Consider the following 19769-nt stretch of genomic DNA (forward strand, 5'->3'; position numbering starts at 1 on the left):
TCTTCAACCCAAGAAACCACGCAGAAAGAGCCGAAAGCGTTCATCACTATTTGATGGAAATCTTTTCGATGAACAAGAAGATAACAAAGGAGGCTTATTTGGTACTGAAGGCGAAGAACCAGCACCAAAGAAGCCACGCAAATCTACTACCAACTTATTTGATACAACAGAAGATGATAATAAATCATCATCTTCTAAGACGAAAGGTCGTAAGAAGTCTATGAGCTTATTCGATGACGCAGAAACAGCTTCTAGCGGACAATCTGGTGGACTTTTCGGCGAAGATGGCGGATTGTTCGGTAATGAGCCACCACCAAAGAAACGACCAGCAAAGAAAAAGACAACACGAAAGTCTACTGGCGGATTGTTTGATGGCGTTGACGAAGAACCAACAAAGAAAGGAACAGGCGGCGGATTATTCGATGGCATTGATGAAGAGCCAAAGAAGAAGACAACGAGAAAGACATCGATTGGATTATTTGATGATGTTGATGCAACAAATGATGAGAAGCCGAAGAAGAGACCAGCTAAGAAAGGAGCAAGGAAAGCTTCGATTGGATTATTTGATGACGCAGATACTGAAACGAAACCAACAGAGAAGAAGTCTGGAGGATTATTCGGCGATGACGAACCGGCACCAGCTAAGCCAGCAGCCAAGAAGACTGGCGGATTGTTCGACGATGATGAAACTACAGCTAAGCCGCCAGCTAAGAAAGAAACGCCAAAGAAGTCTGGCGGATTATTTGATGACGAGCCAATTACTGCTAAGCCAGCACCTAAGAAAGAAACATCTAAGAAGTCTGGCGGATTATTCGATGATGAACCAACGCCAGCTAAGAAAGAAACGCCAAAGAAGTCTGGCGGATTATTCGACGACGAGCCAATTACTGCTAAGCCAGCACCTAAGAAAGAAACGCCAAAGAAGTCTGGCGGATTATTCGACGACGAGCCAATTACTGCTAAGCCAGCACCTAAGAAAGAAGAAAAGAAACCAAGTGCATTATTTGATGATGAGCCAATTGCAGCTAAGAAGACTGGAGGATTATTCGATGATGACGAAATTACAACTAAGCCACCAGCTAAGAAAGAAACAACTAAGAAGTCTGGCGGATTGTTCGACGACGACGAGCCAATTGCATCTAAACCAGCACCAAAGAAGACAACACCTAAGAAGAGTGGCGGTCTTTTCGACGATGATGAACCAATTGCAGCTAAGCCAGCAGCTAAGAAGTCAGGAGGTTTGTTCGATGATGAACCTGCTCCAGCTAAGCCAGCACCAAAGAAGACAACACCTAAGAAGAGTGGCGGTCTTTTTGATGATGATGAACCAATTGCACCAGCTAAATCAACTCCTAAGAAGTCGGGAGGTTTATTTGATGATGATGAACCAATTGCATCTAAGCCTGCACCAAAGAAAGATACGAAGAAGAGCGGCAGCAGCTTATTCGATGATGAACCAATAGCACCTAAACCAGCACCAAAGAAAGAAGAGCCAAAGAAATCTGGCGGATTATTCGATGACGAACCAATTTCAACCAAACCAGCACCTAAGAAAGAAGAGCCAAAGAAGTCCGGAGGTTTATTTGATGATGAACCAATTGCATCTAAGCCTGCACCAAAGAAGGAAGAACCAAAGAAGTCCGGCGGTCTCTTTGATGAGCCAGCACCTTCTAAACCAGCACCAAAGAAGGAAGAGCCAAAGAAATCAGGCGGATTATTTGATGACGAACCAATTTCAACCAAACCAGCACCAAAGAAGGAAGAGCCAAAGAAATCTGGTGGTCTTTTTGATGACGAACCAATAGCATCTAAACCAGCACCAAAGAAGGAAGAACCAAAGAAGTCCGGCGGTCTCTTTGATGAGCCAGCACCTTCTAAACCAGCACCAAAGAAGGAAGAGCCAAAGAAATCAGGCGGATTATTTGATGACGAACCAATTTCAACCAAACCAGCACCAAAGAAGGAAGAGCCAAAGAAATCTGGCGGACTCTTTGATGACGAACCAATAGCATCTAAACCAGCACCAAAGAAAGAAGAGCCTAAGAAATCTGGCGGATTATTTGATGACGAACCAATTGCATCTAAGCCTGCACCAAAGAAGGAAGAACCAAAGAAGTCCGGCGGTCTCTTTGATGAGCCAGCACCTTCTAAACCAGCACCAAAGAAGGAAGAGCCAAAGAAATCAGGCGGATTATTTGATGACGAACCAATTTCAACCAAACCAGCACCAAAGAAGGAAGAGCCAAAGAAATCTGGTGGTCTTTTTGATGACGAACCAATAGCATCTAAACCAGCACCAAAGAAGGAAGAACCAAAGAAGTCCGGCGGTCTCTTTGATGAGCCAGCACCTTCTAAACCAGCACCAAAGAAGGAAGAGCCAAAGAAATCAGGCGGATTATTTGATGACGAACCAATAGCATCTAAACCAGCACCAAAGAAAGAAGAGCCTAAGAAATCTGGCGGACTCTTTGATGACGAACCAATAGCATCTAAACCAGCACCTAAGAAGGAAGAACCAAAGAAGTCCGGCGGATTATTTGATGACGAACCAATTGCATCTAAGCCTGCACCAAAGAAGGAAGAACCAAAGAAGTCCGGCGGATTATTTGATGACGAACCAATTGCATCTAAGCCTGCACCAAAGAAGGAAGAACCAAAGAAGTCCGGCGGATTATTTGATGACGAACCAATTGCATCTAAACCAGCACCAAAGAAGGAAGAACCAAAGAAGTCCGGCGGTCTCTTTGATGAGCCAGCACCTTCTAAACCAGCACCAAAGAAGGAAGAGCCAAAGAAATCAGGCGGATTATTTGATGACGAACCAATTTCAACCAAACCAGCACCAAAGAAGGAAGAGCCAAAGAAATCTGGCGGATTATTCGATGACGAACCAATTTCAACCAAACCAGCACCAAAGAAGGAAGAGCCAAAGAAATCTGGTGGTCTTTTTGATGACGAACCAATAGCATCTAAACCAGCACCAAAGAAGGAAGAACCTAAGAAATCTGGCGGACTCTTTGATGACGAACCAATTTCAACCAAACCAGCACCAAAGAAGGAAGAGCCTAAGAAATCTGGTGGTCTTTTTGATGACGAACCAATTTCAACCAAACCAGCACCAAAGAAGGAAGAGCCTAAGAAATCTGGTGGTCTTTTTGATGACGAACCAATAGCATCAAAACCAGCACCAAAGAAGGAAGAGCCAAAGAAGTCCGGCGGTCTCTTTGATGACGAACCAATAGCATCTAAACCAGCACCAAAGAAGGAAGAGCCTAAGAAATCTGGTGGTCTTTTTGATGACGAACCAATAGCATCTAAACCAGCGCCAAAGAAGGAAGAGCCAAAGAAGTCCGGCGGTCTCTTTGATGAGCCAGCACCTTCTAAACCAGCACCAAAGAAGGAAGAGCCAAAGAAATCAGGCGGATTATTTGATGACGAACCAATAGCATCTAAACCAGCACCAAAGAAGGAAGAGCCAAAGAAGTCCGGCGGTCTCTTTGACGAGCCAGCCCCAGCCAAATCTGCGCCCAAGAAGAAAGAAGAAACCAAAAAGTCCAGCGGCGGATTATTTGATGATAATGAACCAAAGAAGAGCAAAAAGAAGAAAGTAGTAAAGAAGAAGTCATCCAAGAAGTCCAGTGGCGGACTCTTTGACGAAGACAATGATTCCAAGAAAAAGAAGAAGAGCAGCAAGCAAAGCAGCAGCAGCAAGAAGTCCAGTGGCGGCCTCTTTGATGAGGAAGAGCCGAAGAAGCCAACAACAAGCACAAACGCGCCGAAGAAGTCCAAAGGATTATTCGACGATGATGAGCCAGCCGCGCCTAAATCAGCACCTGCAAAGAAGGAAGAGCCGAAGAAGAAAGGCGGATTATTCGATGACGAACCAATTGCATCTAAACCTGCACCCAAGAAAGAAGAGCCGAAGAAGAAAGGCGGATTATTCGATGACGAACCAATTGCATCTAAACCTGCACCCAAGAAAGAAGAGCCGAAGAAGTCGAAGGGATTGTTCGATGACGAACCAATTGCATCTAAACCTGCACCCAAGAAAGAAGAGCCGAAGAAGTCGAAGGGATTGTTCGATGACGATGAAGACGACGATGAAGCGCCTGTAAAGAAGGAGGAGCCGAAGAAGTCGAAGGGATTGTTCGATGACGATGACGAAGAAGAAGCGCCGAAAGCAGCGCCGAGGCAAACAAGGCGTCGAATTGGCGACGAGAAACAAAAGCGGAACTCCATGAGCGACCGAATTGCATTTTTGAATGCGAACGGTCCACCAGTGCCCGGCGCGCCACGCGCTTCGTTTGCGCCAGGAGTAACAAGAGATTCACTGCTGGCAGAAGATAAGGACGAAAACGAAAGTGGCGATTATAACCCATCTAAATTAACTGTTACAAGGAATAGAAGATCAAACACAACAAGAAGAAGGCCATCGGCACTCAATGATGTCCAAAATAATTAATTAATAAGTAAAGCAATAACTTAAAAGGGTTTGTCCGCAATTTCATATTGTTTCAAAGCTGTAACTTGTGCAAATTGAAAAGTTACTGCACATGAACCAAATGTGGAAAGTTTTTATGTGAAAACATCAAAACATTACTTATGTAATTATTGAAGAGTTACTGAATATGAACTAAATGTGGTAAATTTGTATGTCAAAATATTAAAACATTACTTATGTAATTATTGAAGAGTTACTGCACATGAACTAAATGTGGTAAATTTGTATGTGAAAACATTAAAACATTACTTATGTAATTATTGAAGAGTTACTGAATATGAACTAAATGTGGTAAATTTGTATGTCAAAATATTAAAACATTACTTATGTAATTATTGAAGAGTTACTGAATATGAACTAAATGTGGTAAATTTGTATGTCAAAATATTAAAACATTACTTATGTAATTATTGAAGAGTTACTGAATATGAACTAAATGTGGTAAATTTGTATGTGAAAACATTAAAACATTACTTATGTAATTATTGAAGAGTTACTGAATATGAACTAAATGTGGTAAATTTGTATGTCAAAATATTAAAACATTACTTATGTAATTATTGAAGAGTTACTGAATATGAACTAAATGTGGTAAATTTGTATGTGAAAACATTAAAACATTACTTATGTAATTATTGAAGAGTTACTGAATATGAACTAAATGTGGTAAATTTGTATGTGAAAACATTAAAACATTACTTATGTAATTATTGAAGAGTTACTGAATATGAACTAAATGTGGTAAATTTGTATGTCAAAATATTAAAACATTACTTATGTAATTATTGAAGAGTTACTGAATATGAACTAAATGTGGTAAATTTGTATGTGAAAACATTAAAACATTACTTATGTAATTATTGAAGAGTTACTGAATATGAACTAAATGTGGTAAATTTGTATGTGAAAACATTAAAACATTACTTATGTAATTATTGAAGAGTTACTGAATATGAACTAAATGTGGTAAATTTGTATGTCAAAAATATTAAAACATTACTTATGTAATTATTGAAGAGTTACTGAATATGAACTAAATGTGGTAAATTTGTATGTGAAAACATTAAAACATTACTTATGTAATTATTGAAGAGTTACTGAATATGAACTAAATGTGGTAAATTTGTATGTCAAAATATTAAAACATTACTTATGTAATTATTGAAGAGTTACTGCACATGAACTAAATGTGGTAAATTTGTATGTCAAAATATTAAAACATTACTTATGTAATTATTGAAGAGTTACTGAATATGAACTAAATGTGGTAAATTTGTATGTGAAAACATTAAAACATTACTTATGTAATTATTGAAGAGTTACTGAATATGATTAAAATAAACATTTTATTGAGATTGTGAAATTAGGGTGAGAAAAGAGTCGATTTTATCATTAAGTAAAACCGCCTTTTCTGCAACGTAAACATCTGGCGAATCGACAAGTTCGGCCAATGTTTCATCGGAATCCATCTGTTGGATGAATTCAGCGTACAGTTCCATATTACCGCACGCTTCCAGCACGAAAAGTATTTTATTCAACAGCTCAAGAAGTCGAATAGAATTCGCTCCCGACTGCAAAAGTGTCAAAATCGAATGTCCGATTCCTCTTTTGATAAGCTCCAGAACAAACGCTTGCGTGTTCACATAATCAGAGGAGGCGACCAATGTATATATCAAAGATACGCAATAGATTTGCGATTTAAACCGGTTTGACATACAAAAATCGATGCTTTCAATTAATTGATCACTGATAAGTCTAATTTTATCTCCGTTTTTTTCAATAAATACTTTGACGCAATTAATTGCACTGATTTGTATGCTCAAAATACGATGTTTCATCAATTCAATAATATATGGAATATTAAATTTGTCAAATTCAACGTTTTGTTTGTATGCTTCGGTGATAAGGCGAAGGAGGTTAAGTTTAAGAGTGGTGCATTTTTGAGTGAGAAATTTATTGATCTCCACATATAAATTATATTCTTTGAGAAATGTATCTAAGGCAGTGTTTTTCTTAGCAAATGTTAGACAACACCCAAACGCAGCTCCAACTAAGTGCAAATAACAATTATGTTCTATATTTGTTGATTGAATCGTATGACAAATGATTTGGAATATGATGTGAGCAAAAGGGAGTGAGATTTTTGGTTCATAATATATTATGTATTGTTCAAAAAGTTTAAGAAGTTCAATACGAACATATACATTAAACTTAGGATCAAGAATACATTCAACAAGCTGCTGACAACTAATGCATCTGCATGTGATTTCAAAATGTTGAGGTGAGATAGAAGCACTAATTGTTAGTATCTTTAAAACATAAGTCATGACTTCTTGAGTCGTACAACTCAAAATATTATGAGCAATTCCGATAAACTCTTCCTCCAAGAAACTTGTTGAAAGTATTGATTTGTTATTATTGATTAAATTATAAAATGATTTTATTCCATGAAATTGTGACTCTTGATTTGTAACTTGAATCAACACCTCTTTTACAACTTGAGCTGTTACCTCATATGGTTTATCTAATAAAAGTTTTCTCGTTTGGTCTGTTTCTTCAAGCTCTATCATATGATTGAAATAAAGCGGTTTCATTTTCAATTTCCTATCGAATACACAAAGTAACGAAGGGCATATCTAATGATATGCTCAATGAAAATAATTATATTTTTGTTATTATAATATATATATTGGTTATTAATTATATTTTATTGTTATTATATACATAAATATATTATTTTATGAGATTTTTTGTTTTCATATTAATTAATAAACGTATATATTATTCAACAGTTTACAATTTTTTGTATTGATTTTGACAGGACATGCTCTTATGCATAAACGGTCGGAAATTGTACGTTAATTTCAAAAAATGAATTATTTCTCAATGGATATCCAAGCAATGGTTAAATCATAAGGTCACCAATCATTAAGAAACATTAATGCTATTAATAATGATTTTTTTAAGGTAATAAGTCATTTGTATCCAAAGTTGAGGTGAAAAGTTTAAATAATTTTTTCTCAAGGTAAAATTGATTTCAAACCAATCGCCAAAATTTAACTTTAATTAATGAAGAAAAAAAATTAAGAAAATCTGCCTTTTGAGATTCTAGAAAATTTAATGGGAGTTATTATACTAATCAAATCAGTATTGCTGGAGTACAATAGTGCTTAAAGTTGTTTTTAGAAATTTAAAGTGGATGAATTCTTAGTTCTTATCATAAATCTGAATAAACAATCAAGTGTTTTTGATCAAGGTGTTTATGAATAACCACAAATTTATTTTTTTCAAGAATTTATAAAAAAATTGATGATTTGAGAAATTTAATTTTTTGATATTTTACCATTTGTTTCGTGAAAGCTTTTGACGATTTATATCAATTAATTGATTTTTAATGCATAATATCTTTCGAAAGGCTTTGAAATAATCAAGAAATATTATTTATCTTTCTTTAGGAAGGTAGATCATTTATCGTCCTCCTATCGGTTTATATCGTTGTTCATCGTTGCCTATCGGTACGACCATGACCAAAATAAACCATACAAAAGTGGGATGTTGTCACTTTTATTTTTCAATCAATAATCATTTCCATTTAACTTTGTTATTCATATTTTTTATGAAGATAGGTACATTGCAAACCTTAACATATATATTTCAATTTTAATTCATGCTCCATCTTTATTATCCAGATAAATACTTTTAATAATATTGAAAAAATCAATATAAATACAATCATTATTTTTGCTTCTAAGCATTAAAATTTGCATTTCAACGGTAATTTTTTTTCTAACAAAAGCACAATCAAAAATATTATTTTGAGACTTTTTATTTACAGAACAGCAATAACAAATTATTAAATTTTTTATTAAAAGTTCAAACATTTTATATCTTTTCTATTCTCAATACAAATTTGTATAAACCTCACTTAGACATATTGGCATTACATAGTCTCGGATGTCTAAAATAAGGGAAATAAAAATGAACATATTCATCTTTCACAGCAAACACCTTTTTTGTTCTGTTTATGATTCCAGTCACACCACCATCAGCATGATGATGTAAGAAAACAAGTTTATTCACGGGCCCATGAAAGACACCGCATTGGTTTAAGTTTTCGGGGAATATGTGTTGTTTTGGACATGGAACTAAGTCATGGAAATCATTTTTATCGATTCTTTCTGAGTCCTCTTTACTAAATGGATGACCCAAAAAGCTTAACGATGTTGCATTAATGATTGTAATGTTTAATCGAATTAAAAATTGCTTATGACAAACATCTTCGGAAACTTTGCAGTTAAATATAACATCTTCATAAATGGGAAGCATTAATTCAACCGCCTTCCGTGAATATAGAAAGCCACAGCCGCCTTGAAGATATCCTGGCGTAGAAGCATGCCGTGTGCAACAGCCAAGAATAACTTTCTCATTAAGTGGATCATATTTTTGTTCAATTGATTCATAAAATGATTCTAAATTCTTTAGGTTGACAACATTGTCATCAGAACCTCTATGAAGCCATCGATAATTAGTTTCATGTAAAAAATAAGATAGTCCAAAATATGTCTTTCGATAAATATCAATGCTTTTCCAATTATAGTTCTGGTATGGCTTGATTTTAGAGGTTATGTTTCGATAATACTCTGGAACTTTAAGATTTAATATATCTTCCTTGTTTTCTTGAACTGTCTTATTCTCTTTTTTCCAATCAAGATATAAAGCCTTATAGCCATACATTTGATTTAGATCATTAATAAAATAAGAAGACATGTGTATAGGCCTATCACTATTTGGCATTGTAATGATAAGAAATAACATCTTATAAGACGATGTAATGTTTACAGTGCGATTTGTTTCGTTGAACTCCAAATTATTAATACTGCTTTTAATTTCTTTGTATAAATAATTGATCTTCCAAACTGCAATAAAATAGCCAATTGAAAATAAGCATTCTAATACGACATATATGTAATCCACAATTACCATTTTTTCTTAGAACCGCTTTAATGCAGCTTTTTGGTGAACCAAAAATATTAAAGTATTGAAATTTTTTTGCTACTTAATTTCATATAACCGATTGTAAGTTGGTTTTGAAGCTAATCGGTGCGGATCGTAATTTGTGAGGGTCGTGTCTTATTAAAACATATCCGAAACATGATGATATTTGACAAAACCGGTCTAACGGAAATGGGTGCTCAAAAATGGAAACACCAAATCCAACTTTTTGAATGGTATTTCTGTTAAAAACGATCAAAAGCAGTTCGGAATTACATTTGTTAAAACCTCGTTATGAGGTCAGCCGGTTTACAGTTTCTGAAAAGTTTGCTTGACATATACAATTTGTTGTCATTAAAACTATCTAAAATTCTCATATAAATAAATTGTTCTCATAACTTAGCTGCAAATAATAATCTGATCAGTAATGAAATTAATCCAAAAAATTGAAAACATTTTTATTAATTTTCATCCTTATCTTCTTCTTCATTAACCTTTTCCATTTCTTCGCTTGATTCTAAAAGTTCGTTTGGATCAATTTTAATTTCATTTTGGTCATCTTTAATGTTCTTTCTGAATTGGACTGTATAATACGTCCACTTGCAACAGCCACAAGTGAACATTAAACCAATTATAATCATTATAACAACAAAAACAATTAAAAATATGAGATACATAAAATAGTCGGAATGATCTTCTTCTTGACTACACTGCATATCATTCTCACCAAAAATTGACGGGTGAACTGAGTAAACATTATTTGAGAAATATGGAACTTGGATATGATCACATTGAATATCAATACCTTCTGGTTCATTAAGTGTATATTTCATATGAACCGTTTCGCTTTTTGTTATGTTTTGAATTTGAATGAAAAAATGTGAACGAGTTTGAAAATTAATTATTTTGTATGGAAAGCTTTTTGTTGATTCAGTTGATTCCGAAAACATTGAGACTTTGGATGAGCTTTTACCTTTTATAGAAAAAGAGAAATCCATTCCTGGATCATGATTGGCGAAGAAAATGCAAATAGAATCATAATTATGACTTACGTTAAAATGATTGTTCATGAAAGAAGTCGTAGAATAAAGAAGTGAACCTGATAAACAAGTTCCTTTAGGGAAAATCCAAACATGAATTTTACAATCAATTGATACTGAAATCGTAAAATTGTGACTACCAGTTATAAAAGCAGTTGTATCACCTTCAAGAAGTCGCATAGTAAAACCGGTTTCATTAAATACTGTGATGTTTGCATCATTATCATTTTTATGACTCCAAAGAATTAGTGCTTCTTTTTTTCCTTTTTCAAGATCAACAAAAAAATTCTCGTATGCTTTTATTTCATTTTCTTTATATACAAATGATAAAGATTCAATCGCAAAACATGTAAAGAAAAACATTTAGGATTTTTTAACGTTCGATAAAAATTGTGGAATTAACCGTTATGATATTTAATTCGTTTATAATATTGAAGTATTATGCAATTCTGTATTTCATAAATCGTATTTAGTTTAGTAAGCATTATAATTTCAAATGCAATCAATCTGGAAAATCTATATTTAAAAATTACTATTCTTTGATATCAAGAAATTTGAAAATATTTTCCATCATTCAAATTCGCTTCTATCGGCATTTATCGGCGCCACTATCGTTCGATATAAACTATGCAAATGTCGACATTTTTGTAACTTTTTAAAATGAAAATAATTTTTCTCGTGCTAATCATGATATTATTAGATTTATATTAATCTGAGATGCAACTATGTATAGATATTATATATTCATGATATCAAGATCTTAGGATGATCGGTATATACGAGTTTCAGAAATTGTGAGTCAATATTATATATATGTATTAAAAGTATAGGTTATCAAATATAGCACTAGGGTGGGGTTAAAATATACATTTTTTGAAATTTTGTTCACCATAGAAAAAAAAACTGTGGGCAAACGTTCTCTTTATGAGCATGTTCACACATTACCCCAAAAACATTCAAAGCACACCCTAGTAAATTTTCAGAATAACGATAAATATTTTGAATACCATTATTTCATGTGCAAGTTTGAGCCCCACATCAATGATACAATCTAAAACCCCGGCGGTGGAGTGGGCACATGTGGGTAATTTTTTATGGTCTTCAAAGAATTTCAAATTACTTCGAACAAACACTTTTAATTTGAATATTTACCACTGGAGGGCAAAAGATTTGCCCAAAAAATTCGGTTTTGATTACAAAAACCACCCTATATAACAAAATATCGTTCTTCTCATTTTAAAAAAACTTGCTGTTGTCAATTTTAGTAGCAAAAAAATAGCTTAGATGTCATTTTGCTGCAATTAAATTTGTTAGATAAAAAATAGATGGAGCAAAATGTCAGATTATGAAGAAAAAATTATGATATGAGAAAAGGAGCTAACAAAATCATATAAATTATTGGTTTTTAGAATTTCTTCACATTTTTTGAGTTTCAAATTCTGGTGAATGCAGTTAAGAAGAAAAAAATTGATAAATATCATATGCTGAAAAAGAAAAAGAATCAAAGATTTATGAATAATAAATAAAACATTATAATTTACATGTATGTTGAAAGGATAATATCAAAATAAAATTGGATGGGAAAAAAGAATGTACATATTTGCATAAGGATATTTTTAATAAACTAGATGCAGATTTCCAACGTTAGAATCAAATGAATGAAAAATCTTTATGATCCTATTTAATCAAAACATTTTTATTTTTTAGAGTTCATATATCATCCCACTTGAATCATTTTAATCTCGCAAAATATAAAGTTGTCAAAAAGTGGGTTTTGAAAAAGAATTCGAATTTATTGAATGGTTTACTTGAGAATTGGATGATTTTTGGGGGTTTAGGTACACAACACTCAGATGAAAAATCACATGCCTAATGATGGGATTACCATAAGCACAGGAGATAAAAAGTTGGAAAATTTATCAACCTGCTTGAAATTCCTAATTAAAATTGAGAAAAATATATTTGGTTTAACTGAAGAAAACTTAGAGACGTCAGTTAAAAAAGTATTGGGAATCTTTGATTCAAATTTTCCATACACGTTTAATGTTATTATAAGTAACTTACTTTATAGCGCATTTTCATCACTAAAGCATATGTCTGATATTTACATAATTTTTTTAAAAACACTTCAAACGAAAGAAGAAGAAATTAATCAAAATATTGTTAAAGTAATCTCAATTTTTATCAAACGTATATTTACAAAGAACACACAAGAATCATATTATTTAATCGAGAAACTAATTGAACAAAATTTAATTGATAAAAATATTACCAAAAATATTAAATCGAAATATTTTTCGCATTATAGAGCAAAAGAAGAAAACCAAAAACAAACCCAACTAGCAAATGGAAATGATCCAACAGAAAAATACTTTTTGGATCATTATGAAGAACTTTCAAAGAATGATTGGGAGCTTCATAAGAAATTAATTAAAGAAGGAGCTAATCCAAATGAAATTGCAAAAATAATTCGAAATGATGAAATAGAAAAACTTCAAGAATTATCTTCACAAAGTGATTTTGATTTTAACCAAACAATTGAGCCATCACTTTATGAAAGATGTTCTTTTATTAACAAAGAAGATGTTACATTAATTGATTATGCAGCATTTTTTTCTTCTATTAAATGTTTTAAATATTTACTTATGAATGGTTCAAATGTATTAAACACGGGTAAATATGCAGTTGCAGGTGGAAATATTGAAATCATTCATTTATGTGAACAAAATCATTCTTTATTTGATAAAGCATCTGAAACAGCAATTGAATTTCATCAAAATGATATCTTTAAATATATTTATGATAATAAATTAGAAAAAATACAATCAAAGCCAAAAACGCCTAAAGTCACACATTATTTGATAGATCTTTGTATTCAAAAAGATAATTATGATATTTTAGCATTTTTGGAAGAAAAAGGAATTGATATTAATGCTTGTAATATAAATGAATCAGCAATAAATGGAAATTTATATCTTGTTAAATGTTTCATGCAAAAGAATCAAATTCCAAAAAATATTTTGCCATTTGCATCAGAATCAGGAAATGTTGAACTTGTGAAATATGTTTTAGATAAAGAAGGAATTGATATTAATGCAAAATATATTCATTTGAATAATTTGGAACAGCACTTCATATAGCAGTTAGAAATAATAACATAGAAATAGTAAAATTACTTTTAGATAAAGAAGGAATTGATGTTAATGCAAAAACTATTCATTTGAATAATTTAATATATGTTTTAATAATTTAGATCTTCACTTTCAATAAGAAATGGAAATGAAGCATATATTGCTGTTAGAATAAAGATGAATTTTTGATGATAATTTCAATGATTTTTTGATATACAACTATCTCTGTAAGGTTATATTCCACAAGAGATATTATATTGATAAACATAAAAAATAAACCAAGAATAATAATTAAGAAAAATTATTTATTTAATTAATAGCTATTTACTTAATCATTGATCATATATAATAGTCTGTAAATAATATCAAAAAATGCTTCTCCAAAATTTCAAAATACTTTTTCGGGCTTTAGAATTAAATACAGAAGTTCAAAGCCAATAAATATATAGAACAAATAATAGTCAATATTAACTTATATAATTTTTTTTAACAGTTTTCATACTATTTTTAAGTTATCCAAGATTTTCATTATCTATAGATCAGAGCGAAAATTCAAAAATCTGCCTTCGTAATTTTTTATAATTTATTTGTGCTATAAATAGGAAAATTCTTGAAACAAATTTATTCATTATTGGAGCTCCAATAATTGTCCAATTGGACAAAGAAGAAAAAATAACTTTTTGAATTCATTTTGCGGTTACAAATCCAATATTTGAATGGGTAAATCAAGATTCGTTCCTCTATCAAGTGAACGATACTCACAAAAAAGAACCACAAATTTAAACAGAAAATAAAAATATTTTAAACATTTTTTCAACAATACTTGTATATACTGGTTTAGATGTGGTTAATTTGTACCAATGCTTAGATGACCGTTTGTGTATTGTATCGTAAGAATTTGAATGGAAAGTGACTGAATTCAAAGGAAATTTTTAAAAAATTATTATATTTTCATAAAAATTTGTCTACTGTCATTATATGTTTAAATTTGAAATGTATTAAATACATTACAAATAATTTTAAAATTAAAAAGAAATCTATAAGAGGAAAAGTTGGTTGACAGTGTCGTGACAGTGTTGTTAACAAAATGCTGGAATTGAGAGGATCAATTCTCCCTTCGATTTAAATAGTTACAACGTAATGTATTACACATTATTCAAACATTTCATTATTTTTTCTAAAAAGTCCCACTCAAGTATGTTTACTTAAAGTTGGGAATGCCTTTTGGGAGGTGGTAGGTTGAAGCTGGCACTTTTATTAGATAACCCAAACTTTTTGTAACGCCTGTAAAAGTTTATTTTCAACGTTTTGACACTTTTGAATTTCATTGACACTTTTTATAGAAAGGGAATGGAAGAAATTAATAACAAATTTAAAGACCTTAAAATCAATACCTTTTCATCATGGAAAAGTCAGCGAAAATCATTAGTTTTATCACTAGGTCCATTATTATTACAATTACAAGAAAATGAAATCACAACATTATTTTCTCAAATGGAAAACGAATCCAAAGATCTTTGTGTAAATTCCCTTATAGAGAATGAGTTATTAGGATTATTAAAAATCTCTATTCTTCATTTCTTTCGAAGATCTTTTAATCAAATTACCAAACTATTCCCATCCATTAATACCTTAATAGTAAGCACAAATCATGAAGTATGTAGGTCAGCTATAACATGTTTAAGATATTTAGCTGAAGAATCTTCAGAAAATCATTCTTTTTTAAGGGATGCTTTAGAGCAAGCCAAAGTATTTTTAAACTCTCCACAAAAGAATAGATACATTTTTAACTCGTTAACCATTTTACGAGAAGTTGGAAGATTTTTACCAAATGATGTATTTACAGTAACAATATTAAGTTTCCAAGAATTATTTAATTCTGCATGTTCTAATGACGACACATTACGAAAAATAGCTGTCAAAGTCATTAATATTCATATTGCAAGAATTCCAAGTAATATTCAAGATCAATTTCTTAAGATGTTATTAGTTGATTGTAACACAAGGTTAAATAACAAGCCCAACCAAGATACAAAATATGGTGTTTTTTTAATTCTTCATTCATTATATAATCTTTACCCTATAATTTTTTCTGATGCTTCTATTACCCAATTAATTGGGAAACTTTTAAGTGATATTACATCTATTACACAGTATGATTTATTAATAGAAATTTATGATTTTTTAACATTAATTTCGGAAAATAAATTGTCACTTTTCAGTGCTGACACAGCCTGTGAATTATTTCAAGGGTTTACAAAGATTATATTATCAAGTCCAAAAACTCCAAAGAAATTATATATTCAATTTAATACTTTTATAAAGATCTTTCATTCAAATCCTAAATTTCCATTACAAATTATAATTGATTATTTAAAGAGTATTACATCTAATCAATTATATTCAAAACATTACAATGAAATTTATAAAACAGTTTTATTAATAATAAAATATTTTCCAAAATATAATATTCCAATTTCAATCTTTTCAACAACACCAATTTGTACTAATTTATTACGTTCATTACGACTTAAAACAAATTATTTAAATGAATTAAAAGAAATGTTAATAAAAAATTTTGAAAAAGGTATTAAACCTAAATCAGAAAGTAATGAACAATTATTATCCATTAAAATGATACAAATCTTTGGGAAATTAATATTCGATATTTCTGAACAATTATATCAAAAGATATCAATTTTATGTTTTTCAACGAATGAAAAAGTCCGAATATTAATGGCGCAAATATCATCATTATTTAATACAACGGAATCAATCAATTCATTATTAAGGTTTGTTATAATGGATGAATCAAAGAATGTTCGATTAACAGCATTACAACAAATTAAACCAATTCATTTAATATCAAATCCCGATATAATTATTCAATTATTAGTCGATCCATCATATACTATACGTCGAACATCTATACCATTAATATCTGAATCCGCAAATCTTCAAAGTATTTATACTATACCTTATGTTATTACATTTACTAATGAATATTTATTATCTAAAGCTGCATCTAAAGATCCATTTTTATCAGCAAAGAATTGTTCATTATTACCAAATATAGCAAAATATTTTGCACCTTATTCTAAATCAATTATACCAATAATTGCTTGGTTATGTATTAATTTATTATCAAATGGTAAAGGTATTAATAACATTGATCCTAAAATTAAAATTGAAGATTATCATCCATTAGACTTAAAGAAAGTTATACATCGAGATTTTAATCAACAAATATTTTCATTTAAGAATAAAATATCTGAAAAGAATCCAATTAAATCACGAATTTATCAAGTTGAAAATGATAAATGGTTTGAGAAACGTGATGAATATTTATTTCAAACATTAGGAATTTTAGCACCAAATATTATCCAATATTTATTACAAATTATACCAGTATATATTAATACATTTGAATCGAAGACTTCAAATTCAGTATATTTATCTGCTTTAAATTCATTGACTGAAATAGTTATAGCTTCTAAAGCTCGATTTAATTTCATTATAATATTTCCAAAACTTTTACCAACTTTATTACAAATTTTAGCTTCAGATACTATAAATCAAAAAGTTGCTATAGCAATATTTAAATTAACAGGTGCTATGGGCGCACCTAAAAGTATACAATCAGAGAAATCTAAGATAGAAAAATCATCGAAAGATTTATTTTCATTTAAATCAGAATCATTTTTCACTAATTTTGTCTTAAAGAACTTAATTGAAATGTTAAAAGAACCTTCTCCAGCATTATTTGATGCTATTACATGTATTATAGCTAATGAAACAGAATATTCATTACCTTATTTAGAGCCTATAATTAAAGCATTTGTTAATAGTATTGAACATAATGAAAATTCAAATTCATTATTTAATCAAATAGAAATTATTATTATACATTGTGGATTTAATATTTATCCATTTATACCTTTATTATCGAAAGTTTTAGAAAAGAACTTTTCAAATATTAATTGTATGAATGTTTGTAGTGCATTATCATTTCATTTAAAGATGCAATTTATTGAATGTTCATCAAAATTATATCCGAAATCATTAAAACTATTAAATAATTCGACTGATTCACGATATTTAAAATGTTTATTACAATTTATAACATTTTCTATATTATATCAACATCAATCTATCGAATCATTTATAGAATATATTGAGAATTTATTTATAAATCCATTAGAAATTGATGAAGTTCGAACTTCATTTATATTAAAAACATTTTCAACATTAGTACAAAATATGTCAATTCGAATGTATTCACCACGTTTAGGTCGTTTATGTTTAAAGTTAATCCAATATCGACAATTAGGTGAATTAAATCAATTAATATATAATTTATGTTCTTTTGGTAATTTATCAATTGAATTTGTTGAAAAGAATTTAACAATTTTAAATCATCAAATTCCATTTTTAAATGAAATCCAAAACTCATTAAATAATGGAGAAATTAATATAAATGATTTAACATTTATCAAGAAAATTAAAATTAATTTAAGTACTGATCATCATATAACATTTTCACAATTATCACCTACAATTCAAAATGTATTTGAAAGTCTTCAAAGTCCAGTTTATAATAATGCACGACAATGGTTAGAAGATTTATGTATACAATTAGTTATTAATTCACGTTCTATCTCAATTCGAGCATGTTCACAAGTCATAATGCAAAGTAAAGCATTTCGACAAGAATTATTTCCTTATGCATTTTTAGCATGTTGGAAATATGCTACTACAAATGAAAAAATTAATTTTTCAAATATCATTAAATTAATATTATGTTTTGATCATATTGATCCACAAGCTTTAACACTTGTAGAAATAGCAGATAATGTCGGATTACCTATGTTAATTCCAGATAATGAAATAGCTAAAGCTTGTAATAGTAATGCATTATCATTATATTATTATCAACGTTATTTACGAGATACTAAATGTGATGAAGATACAATCCAAAAGTTATTACAATTAAATTCTAAAATGGGAAGAATTGATTCTGCTCGAGGTTTATTATCATCAGTATCAAATAAATTTACACAAATAGATAAAGGGAAATGGAATCAACAATTAGGCGAATGGGATAAAGCATTAGAAATTTATGAACAACAAAAATCGCCGAATTTAAATAATTTATTAGATTGTTATGGACATTTAGAATTATGGGATAACATTGAGAAATATTCAAATGAATTTGAAAAAATGTCTAATGAAGATAAATCAATAAATTCAATTTGGTATGCATGGATGGAATATCATAAGAATAATTTAGATAAGGCTAAATATTATATGAATTTTTTTAATCAAGAAGATGATACTAATACTATTTTCTTTAAATCAATATATTTAATTGTTAGTAAAAATTATAATGAAGCAGAAAAAATGATACAAAATGGATACAAAATATTAACAAATAATTTATCAATATTTAATAGTAATGATACAAAAGAAATATCAAAGAAAATGGTCTTTGCTCAACATTTAAGAGAACTTCAAGAAGCATTAGAAATGAAAAGAAGTAATAATACTGATATAATCGAAATATGGCAAAATCGATTATTAAATTTCTCACATGAAAGTGATGCATGGATGAAATTAATAGAAATTCGTTCTTTAGTATTAACACCAGAAGATCATTATAAGTCATATTTGAAAGCATTTTCTGTGTTAAGGAAAGAACGTAAATGGAAATTAATTGATTCATATTGGAAACGATTTTTTTCGAATAATAATTCATTAATAGTATTAATGTCTAAATTAAAAATATTATGGAGTCGAGGATTTAAGAAGAAAGCTTTAAGTTTATTAACATCATTAAATGAATTATTACGAACTAAAACTTTAAATGAATTTGTAAATACATCAGAAAATATATCGGAAGAAGATTTAAATTATATTTATGATTCATTAAATTTAATAGATAAAAATATTGATGTTAAATATTCATTATTTAAGAATTTTAAAGAAGAACAAAAGAATAATCAAAAGATATTTGCACGATTCTTATGTACACAAGGTAATTGGCAATATCAATTATATAAATCTTCAACTTCTTCAGCTAAAACATTAATAGAAATTAGTAAAGTA

The 19769-nt window shown here is 30.2% G+C and overlaps 2 protein-coding genes across 2 annotated transcripts; both read right to left on the reverse strand.

Annotated features, from left to right (window-relative positions):
• Positions 1–3: 3 nt before the first annotated feature.
• On the reverse strand, positions 4–4239 carry GO595_004785 (uncharacterized protein; the record flags this gene model as incomplete). The annotated part of the gene is made up of 2 exons (XM_067917955.1): positions 4–2348; positions 2412–4239. 2 exons carry the CDS (start codon positions 4237–4239, stop codon positions 4–6), a joined length of 4173 nt encoding a protein of 1390 aa, XP_067775038.1.
• A 4183-nt stretch (positions 4240–8422) lies between these two features.
• On the reverse strand, positions 8423–9316 carry GO595_004786 (uncharacterized protein; the record flags this gene model as incomplete). Its single annotated transcript, XM_067917956.1, has 1 exon — positions 8423–9316. One exon carries the CDS (start codon positions 9314–9316, stop codon positions 8423–8425), a length of 894 nt encoding a protein of 297 aa, XP_067775039.1.
• Between the last annotated feature and the right edge of the window lie 10453 nt (positions 9317–19769).

The sequence above is a fragment of the Histomonas meleagridis genome (genome assembly GCF_020186115.1).
Source record: "Histomonas meleagridis strain 2922-C6/04-10x chromosome Unknown contig_283, whole genome shotgun sequence".
Taxonomy (NCBI): Eukaryota; Parabasalia; order Tritrichomonadida; family Dientamoebidae; genus Histomonas; species Histomonas meleagridis.